Source organism: Galeopterus variegatus, unplaced genomic scaffold (assembly GCF_000696425.1).
Source record: "Galeopterus variegatus unplaced genomic scaffold, G_variegatus-3.0.2 Scaffold8281, whole genome shotgun sequence".
Taxonomy (NCBI): Eukaryota; Metazoa; Chordata; class Mammalia; order Dermoptera; family Cynocephalidae; genus Galeopterus; species Galeopterus variegatus.
The window spans coordinates 46,770-56,211 of record NW_007734392.1 but is presented as its reverse complement, the minus strand read 5'-3'; the positions used below and the strand labels follow the sequence as shown (position 1 = coordinate 56,211).

The window sequence follows — 9,442 nt, the reverse complement described above, 5'->3', positions numbered from 1 at the left end:
GGCGGGTGGTGGGGGGGGGGGGGGAGGGCCCACAGGGTCCCGCCCCTGCCCCTGCCATTTCCCCCGCTGCTGCCACTGCCGCCGGTACCACTGCCACTGGCTCTGCTGCCACCAGCTTCACTGCTGCCGCTTCTCCCGCTGGTGCCGCTTCCCCCACTGCTGCCACTGGTGCTGGTGCCGCTTGTGCCTCTACTGCTGCTGCCGCCAGTTCCAGTGCTGCTGCCGCTGCCGCTGTAACCACTGGTGCCGCTTCCACTGCTGCCGCTGCTGTTGGGGGCGCCACTTCCGCTGCTGTCGGGGGTGCTGCTGCTGCCACTGCCGCTGCTGCCAGTTCCTCCGCTACTGCCGCTGTTGCCGGCTCCATGTAGCTTTAGTGTTTTCCTTGTCCTAGACTTCAAACTCCCTACACCAAACAGGCTCCTGCTACTACAGGGAAGAATTTGGAATTTCCATTTGCATGATATATCTTTTTCCATCCCTTCACTTTTAGTCTGTGTGTGTCTCTATGTGTGAGATGCATTTCTTGAAGACAGCATATACTTTGGTCTAGCTTTTAATCCAATCTGTGAATCTGTGTCTTTGACTGGGGAGTTTAGTCCATTCACATTTCTAATAGTTATTGACAAGTGTTGCTCAATTCCTGTCACTTTTTTGCTTCTTGTTTAGATGGTTTAAATATCTTTTGATCATTATTTCCCCTTTTATTTATCTTCTTCAATGTTAGTTGGAGATTTAAGGTGGGATGATTTTGCTTCTTTTTCTTTCTTGCTGGCATTTTTGTTTCAATGGTGGGTTTTGCTCTCTCTTGTGTATTTGTGATAGTGGTCACCATTATTCAGATTCCAGATGAATGACTTCCTTGAGAACTTCTTGCAGGGCTGGTTGTGTGGTGGTGAACTCCCACAATTTTTATTTGCCTGGGAAATATACTATTTTTCCCTCATTTGTGAAGGAGAACCTTGCTGGGTAAAGAATTCTTGGCTGGCTATTTTTTTCTTTTAGTATTTTGAATATATCATTCCACTTTCTTCTGGCCTGTAGGGTTTCAGTTGAGAAGATGGCTGTTATTCTGATGGGTGTACCACTATAAGTGACCTGATGCTTTTCTCTTGTTGCTTTTAGAATTCTCTCTTTATCTTTGAGCTTTGAAAATTTAATTATAATGTGTCTTGGGGAGGATCTTTCTGGATTGAATTTGTTTGGGGATCTTTGAGCTTCCTGGATCTGAAGTTCTGTATCTCACCCTACACCTGGGAAGTTTTCTGTTACTATTTCCTTGAATAGATTTTCAATACCTTTTCCTTTCTCCTCCCCTTCTGGGATACTGACTATTTGGATGTTAGAGTGCTTGAGGTTGTCTGCTATCTGTCTTAGATTTTCCTCATTATTTTTAATTCTTTTTTCCTTTTTTTTGTCTGCCTGAGATTTCATAAAGACCATCTTCAAGATCTGAAATTCTTTCTTCTGCTTGCTCTACCCTGATGCTCAAGCTCTCAGTTGTGTTTTTTATTTCGTTGAGTGAATCTTTCATTTCTGGAAAGTTTGCTACACTCTTTTTTATGGTATTAATGTCTTTGTAGATTTCCCTCCTTCCTATGCTGGATATTTTTCTTGTTTCATTGTGTTCTCTAAGTGAGTCTTTCTTTATTTCTTCAAGTTTTCTTAAGATCGTTGCTCGGAATTATTTTTCAGACATTTCAAGGATTCCCTGTTCCATGGAGTCAGACATTGGAGCATTACTCTATTCTTTCAGTGGTGTCATTTCTTCTTGTTTATTTGTAGTTCAAGTAATTTTTGTTGACATTTGGTCATTTGGTAGTGGGTTTGCTTCTTCTATTAAACTGAGGTTGGCTGTAGAGTGGCCCTGGCTGCTACTGTGGTGGTGAATTGTCTTTGCTTGATAGTAGATGTGGTGGTGGTTATGGGTTATGTTAAACCACCTTGGGTCCTGTTCCAGAATCTGTGATCATAGAATGAGCCCCCTGCTGGCTCACCTCGGCAGGTCTGGCAGTGGGGCCTGGCACTCCCCTCTGGGTCCAAGGAGTGGGAAGGGGTCACCGGTGCCACACGGGTTTGCTGGTCTCATCTCTCAGTGGTGGCTTGAGGGGCAATGGAAGGGGCTGGTGCTCCCCTCCAGGTCCAAGGAGTGGGGAGGGGTCACTGGTGCCACACGTGTCTGCTGGGCTCATGTCTTGGTGGTGGCTCGAGCAGCCATAAATGGCTGTTATTGTGTGGAGATACTTTCCTTCTATACCAAATTTGCTGAGAGTCTTTATCATAAAGCAATGTTGAATTTTGTCTAATGCTTTTTCAGCATCTACTGTGATAATCATATGGTCTTTGTCCTTGAGTTTGTTGATGTGATGTATCACATTTATTGACTTTTGTATGTTGAACCATCCTGGCATTCCTGGGATGAATCCCATTTGATCATGGTGTATAATTTTTTTAATGTGTTGCTGTATGCTGATTGCTAATATTTTGTAGAGGATTTTTGCATGTATGTTCATCAAGAATATTGGCCTGTTATTTTCTTTTTTTTTGTTGTGTCTTTATCTGGTTTTAGTATCAGAGTTCTGTTGGCTTCATAGAATGAGTTTGGGAGAATAGCTTCTGTCTCAATGTTTTGGAATAATTTGAGGAGAACTGGCATTAACTCCTCTTTAAAAGCTTGATAGAATTCAGCTGTAAAGCCATCCAGACCAGGACTTTTCTTTGTTGGGAGATTGCTGATTACCACTTCAATCTCATGTTCACATTGTTATTGGTCTGTTCACGTTTTCTATCTCTTCTTGGTTCAGTCTTGGTAGTTTGTATATGTCTAGAAAGTTATCCATATCTTCCAGATTTTCATATTTGTTGCATACAGTAATTTATAATAGTTTCTAATGATTCTTTGTATTTCTGTGGTATCAGTTGTAATGTCTCCCTTTTCATTTCTGATTTGTTATTTGGGTCTTCTCTCTTTTTTGTTAACGTAGCTAATGGTTTGTCTATTTTATTTATCATCTCAAAAAAACAACTTTTTGTTTCATTGATCTTTTCTATTTTTGGGGGGTCTCTATTTCATTTAGTTCTGCTCTGTTATTTTTGTCTACTACCTTTAGGATTGGACTTATTGCAATAAGTTTACCTCTTAGTACTGCTTTTGCAGTATCCCACAGTATATCTTTATTTTCATTAGTTTCAAGAAATGTTTTGATTTCCTGTTTAATTTTTTCTTTGACCATAGGTCATTCAGCAGCTTATCATTTAGTTTCCATGTATTTATATAGTTTCCAGGGTTTTGCTCATTATTATTTCCCAGTTTTAGTCCATTTGGTCTGAAAAGATACTTGGAATGATTTCAATTTTTTAAACTTGCTGAGGCTAGATTTGTGACCTTATATGTGGTCTATCCTGGAGAATGTTCCATCTGCTGATGAGAAGAAAGTATATTCTTTGGTCGTTGGATGAAATGTTCAGTATATATCTGCCTGGTCCAGTTGGTCTAATGTGTAGTTTAAATCCTGTGTCTCTTCATTGATTTGTTGCCTGGGAGATCTGTCTCATACTGAGAGACGGGTCTTCTGGTCCCCCACTATTAACATATTAGGGCCTATTTCTTTCTTCAGGTCTAAGAGTGTTTACTTTATATATCTGGGTGCTCCAGTATTGGGTGCATACATATTTATGATTATTATGTGTTCTAGCTGGATGGATCCTTTTATCATTATATAGTAGCCTTCTTTGTCTCTTCTTATGTTTTTTGGTTTAAAGTCTATTTTATGTGATATAAGAATAGCTACTCCTGCTCGTTTTTTGGTTTCTATTTGCATAGTATATTTTTTTCCATCCCTTCACTTTTAGTCTGTGTGTGTCTCTATATGTGAGGTGGGTCTCTTGAAGACAGCAATTACTTGGGTCTAGCTTTTTAATCCAGTCAGTCTATCTGCGTCTTTTGGAATGGGGAGTTTAATCCATTTACATTTATGGTAGTTATTGACAGGTATCTTATAATTCCTGTCTTTTAATTGCTTTTTTGTTTAGATGATTTAAATATCTTTTGATCATTACTTCCCCTTTTATTTCTCTTCTTCAATGTTAGTTGGAAATTTAAGGTGCAATGATTTAGCTTCTTTCTCTTTCTCACTGGCATTTTTGTTTTAGTGGCCAGTTTTTCTCTTTCTTGTGTATTCGTGATCGTGATCATCATGCTAGGCTGGCGGACCCCCACCCCAACCCCTCATGGGGAAATAGGGAGGACACCAGGGGCCTCCCACTTATTCCACACCTCTCATGTCTTTTCATCCTGCCAGACTAGAGTCAAGCTCAACAGGGTCTTCTTTCCTTGCTGATTCCACTGAGTCTGTTCCCTTGGCTGTGGTTTCACTGGGTAGTAGGTAGGGACAGTGGGAATCTCGTTCATCCATTCATGTGCATCACTAATTAGATGACAAGGCATTTTGCTACCTTAAGAGAGTCATAGTTACTCCTGCCATTTACCTGCGCATCATTGAATTTCTTCACTTTGACATTCAGAGCACTGGGCAGAAATCACATCGCGTCCACCCCCACTGTAGGCCTTCACGATTATCTGAATTTTTGATTCTAGCCACTCTAGTGGGTGTGAAATGGCATCTCATTATAGTTTTGATTTGTATTTTCCTGCTGACTAATGATGTTGAGGATCTTTTCATGTGCTTGTTGATCATTTGTTTATCTCCTTTGGAGAAATGTTTATTCAGATCCTTTGTTAATTTTTTAATTGGGTTATTTATCTTTTTATTATTGAATTCCAATTCAATAATAAGAGCTATTAGTAAGAGTTCTTAATAGTAAGAGTTCTTTATATATTCTCCCGTATCAGATACATATTTTGCAAACATATTCTCCTACTATGTAGGTTCTTTTTTCATTTTCTTGCCAGTAAACTTGGAAGAACAAATGTTTTTCATTTTGATAAAATCCATTTATCTTTTTTTCTTTTGTTGCTTGAGTTTTTGGTGCCATATCTAAGAATCCATTGCTATACCCAAGATTATGAAGGTTTACCTCTATGTTTTCTTCAAAGAGTTTTATAGTTTTAACTCTTATATTTAGGTCTTGGATCTATTTTGAGTTAAATTTTATATATGGTGTGAGATAAGGGCTCAACTTCATTCTTTTGCATGTGAAGCTGTCCCACCAGCATCATTTGTTGAAAAGACTATTCTTTCCCCATTTGATTATCTTGGCACCCTTGTTGCAAATCAATTAACCATAGATCTATGGGTTTATTTATGGACTATTAACTATATTCCATTGATGTATTGATCTATCTGTTTATAATTAGGCCAGTACTACACTTCATTACTATAGTCTTCATTACTATAGTTTTGTAGTGATTTTTGAAATTGGAAAGTATGAGTTCTCCAACTATGTTCTTATTCAAGATTATTTTGGCTATTCGTGGTCTCTTGCATTTTACTACGAATTTTGAGATCAACTTGTCCATTTCTGGAAAAAAAAAGGCAGCTGGAATTTCAATAGGGATTGCATTGAATCTATACATTAATTTGTGGAGTATTGCCATCTTGACAAGATTAAGTTCTCCAATCTGTGAACATGGGATGTCCTTCCATTTATTTGGGCCTTCTTTAATTCCCTTCAGCAGTGTTTTATAGTTTTCAGAGTATAAGTTTTGCACATCTTTTGTTAAATTTATTCCTAAATATTTTATTCTTTTTTATGCTATTTTAAATGGAAGTGGTTTCTTAATTTCATTTTCAGATTGTTCATTGCAAATGTATAGAAATACAATTTTTGTATATTGATCTTGTATCCTACAATGTTGCCGATCATTTATTAGTTCTAGGAGTTTTTAATAGATTTCTTTGTAGTTTTCTTATGTAAAATCATGTCATCTGCAGAGAGATAATTTCACTTCTTCCTTTCCATTTTGGACGCCTTTTATTTCATTTTATTACCTAATTTCCCTGGCTATAACCTCCAATTCAACGTTGAATTGAAGTAGTAAGAGCAATCATCCTTGTCTTGTTCCTAATTTTAGAAGCATCCAGTCTTTGACCATTAAGTGTGATATTAACTGTAGGTTTGTCATAGATGTCCTTTATCAAGGTTGAGTGCATTTATCATGAAAGGATATTGGATTTTACAAATGTTTTTTTCTGCATCTATTGAAATGATCATGTGTTTTTGTTTTTATTCTATTGATATAATGTTTTATATTCATTGATTTTCATGTGTTGAACTAACTTCGCATTTCTTGCAATTCCTGCTTTGTCATCGTGTATAATTCTTTTTATATTTTGCTGGATTCAGTTTGCCAGTATTTTATTGAGGACTTTTGCATCTACAGTCATAAGAGATATTGGCCTGTAGTTTTTCCTTCCTGCGATGCCTTTGGTTGAAAATTTTAAGAGGTAAAATACATTACCACATCCCAAAATGGGTCTTTTGTGCCTTTAGCCTTTCATTTGTTTCTAACTTTACCCTGATTTGTCTTAACATAATTTTCATCAACCTGGCTCCATTTCCATTCATAAGGCATTTCCATCTGGGTTTAGCAAGCTGGGGGGTGGGGAGGGGCATGTGGTACATAAGATGACTTTGAAAATAGAACAGATGTATCACAGAACTCTTGTGTGAAAGAGGAAGAGACATGGTGAATGAAAGTTTCCTGCATCTGGGCAGATCCTTGGTATTTTAAAACAAATCAAAATAAAAACACTAGCAAGAAATTTGGGCATGAAAGATCTTTTATTTATTTATTTATTTATTATTATTTTTTAAAAGATGGCCGGTAAGGGGATCTTAACCCTTGACTTGGTGTTGTCAGCACCACGCTCACCCAGTGAGCTAACCGGTCATCCCTATATGGGATCCAAACCCGGGGCCTTGGTGTTATCAGCACCACACTCTCCCGAGTGAGCCACGGGCCGGCCCCATGAAAGATCTTTTAAAGTCTCACCTTAATAATAGCAGGACTCTAGGCTTTCTTCCCATTCCCTAGGGTTGCCACTATTGAGTTATATACTTTAAATGGGTGAATTGTGTGGTATGTAAACCATATCTCAGTAAAACTGCTATATCAAAAAGAAATATGTTCATAATTTTAAAACGTTAAAATTACACAGAAGTACATAAAGTAAAAAATGAAAATCCTTCTCCTGTCCCTTCTGTTCCTTGGAGGGAACCACCACTAACAATTTGGTGGATATCCTTCCAGACTTTTTTCTTTGAACATAAACTATATATTTATGTAATATATGTATATATATTAAATGGGACCATACTACTCTTTATTTTTTTCACTTAGTATCTCATGGACAATTTTCTGTGTCAGCTCATATGCATCCCTGCCCTCCTTCTGAGGTATCTATGGTAGGCCATATTAAGAATATACACTTGTCTTCAGTTCCTATGGCCCTTAGGCTGCTTTTACAAGACCTTTTCTTTCTGTCCAGGTCCAAGGGCAACATGGGAATCAAAGCCATATCCCATGATAGCATCTTCATGTCGCAGCGTGAGCCTGAAAAATCAGCAAGTAAAATATGCCTCTCTTCAGAGCTTCAGAGAGGAAGACCTTGGCAGGTAATGGTGGACCTTAGCATCAGCGCCTAATTAGACTACACCTCTTACATTCCCTACTCCTACCCACCCCACCAAAAAAAAAAAAAAAAAAAAAAAGGAGACAAGAATTTGACCCTGTTTCTCAGCTGATTCTACCCTACAGGGCTGTTGTAAGCACTGAATGAGATAATGTATAAATACATGACGTGCTTGCATATTGCCCAGCACACAGTGTTGGCCAGTATTATCATATTCACTTCTCTTAACACACCTCAAGAATACTTTAATTATTTTAGTAGTGACATTTCACTGTTTATGCACTGGCATACCAACCTTCAAGTTTTTCTCTCTCTTCCACAGAGATCTCTTGTTTCCAGAACGGTGCCTAGAACTGTGACTAATATTGTGCGTGGATCTGCAGCTGTGCCCCAATATGTGCCCAGAAGTGGAATCTGGGTTGCAGGCTCCACAATCACTAAGGTAAGAGTAGAATTGTTCAGAGCATGGGCAGCTGAGCCAGACAGATATATCTATACTTGAAGTCTTACTCTGCTACTTACTGGCAGTGTGACCCTGGGCTAGTTGCTTAACCTCTCCGGGCCTTTCTTTCCTCATCTACAATGGGTATAATATTAATATCTACCCCAAAGGGTTGCTTGTGAAGATTGAATGAAGACTTAGAGAGGTTAAAGAAATTGCTCCATCTCACCCAGGTAATAAGTTGTAGACTTGGAAATCTGACCCAGGTGTGTTGATCTCAAAACTCATGGTCTTTCCATTACCCCAGTCTCTAAGATGCCTAACTTCTTTGTACCTGCCTGGACAAGGAGAAGGGTACACCTTTAGCCTCCATAAAATGCAGTGTGTACATAGGACAATCTCTTCCCTCTAGCTAATCCTAAACATATGGGAGGTATCCATTGCTCAGTCAGATTTTCTGGAATTGTGATCCAGAAATGCTCCAGGGGAAGCTGGAGATATTGCCAGGGAGACAACCCTTAGCAGCTGTGGATGGGATTATGCACAAAGATCCCTGTGAAACTGCGAAGGCTATACAAGCAGAAGACCCTTCTCCACTGGAAAGCTGATTATTTTGCATATAGCAAAAGGTAAATGGGGCTTATATCTGACATGTCTGCTTAAGACCCCACATCTCTCACTCTGTACTATGTGTAGGAGTTCTGGGTCCATTAGCCATGCAGGCTGGAGAAGAAAACACTGAGATAGTCACCAATGGTGCTGACCCTATGGTTGTAAAGTAGCCCCTAGGGTCAGCAGATTGTTGCTCTCTTGCACTACAGCAGGAAAAGCCACTTCCATGAATGTTTCAGTCTTCAATTGTAAACATCAACACCAGCTTTCACTTGCCTCCAGGGCTACACTCCCTGCCACCTCATGATCATGATCAAGTGCCACCTGCTTCCAGAACTCCTCCCTATTTTCCTCCTAGTCCCAGCAACAGAGAGACTCTCACAGCAGAGATACTCCATTTAAAAAAGATTCATTTTTTGTGTGAAAATTAAAGGAAAAGATTCTAGGGGAATAACTTCTCACGATGAAGGGGATGAGGAAAGCCACAATAGCCCAAAAGCAAGTTTTCTTAAATGTTTGGTTTGGGCCCCCACCTCACACCTTTTGCCTAATCCCTTAGTCATTCTCCTGGGAAACAGGGCTGAAAACAGCATAGGATGTTAGTAGGACCTGAGTCTTTAACAATTAGATTGACTTTTGCATGGGAAATGTCCCTTAAGTGCCAAGGTGACAACCCCAAGTGGCAGTGTAGTTGATAGCATTAAGTCAAGGGTCCTGACACCCGGTGCTACATAGAAGCTGGGGCAAGTATGGAATTTGCCAGTGGTTGGGTCCCTTGAAGGGGCAGGATTCTTAA

The 9,442-nt window shown here is 39.3% G+C and overlaps 1 protein-coding gene across 1 annotated transcript in view; it reads left to right on the top strand.

Moving 5' to 3' along the window:
• Positions 1 to 9,442, top strand: part of KIAA1210 (KIAA1210 ortholog) — a 51,888-nt gene that overhangs the window by 18,147 nt on the left and 24,299 nt on the right. Inside the window, exons 3-4 of the mRNA XM_008592754.1 lie at positions 7,449 to 7,575; positions 7,915 to 8,034. Of these exons, the coding sequence (XP_008590976.1) occupies positions 7,449 to 7,575; positions 7,915 to 8,034 (247 nt within the window). The remainder of the gene's footprint in view (positions 1 to 7,448; positions 7,576 to 7,914; positions 8,035 to 9,442) is intronic.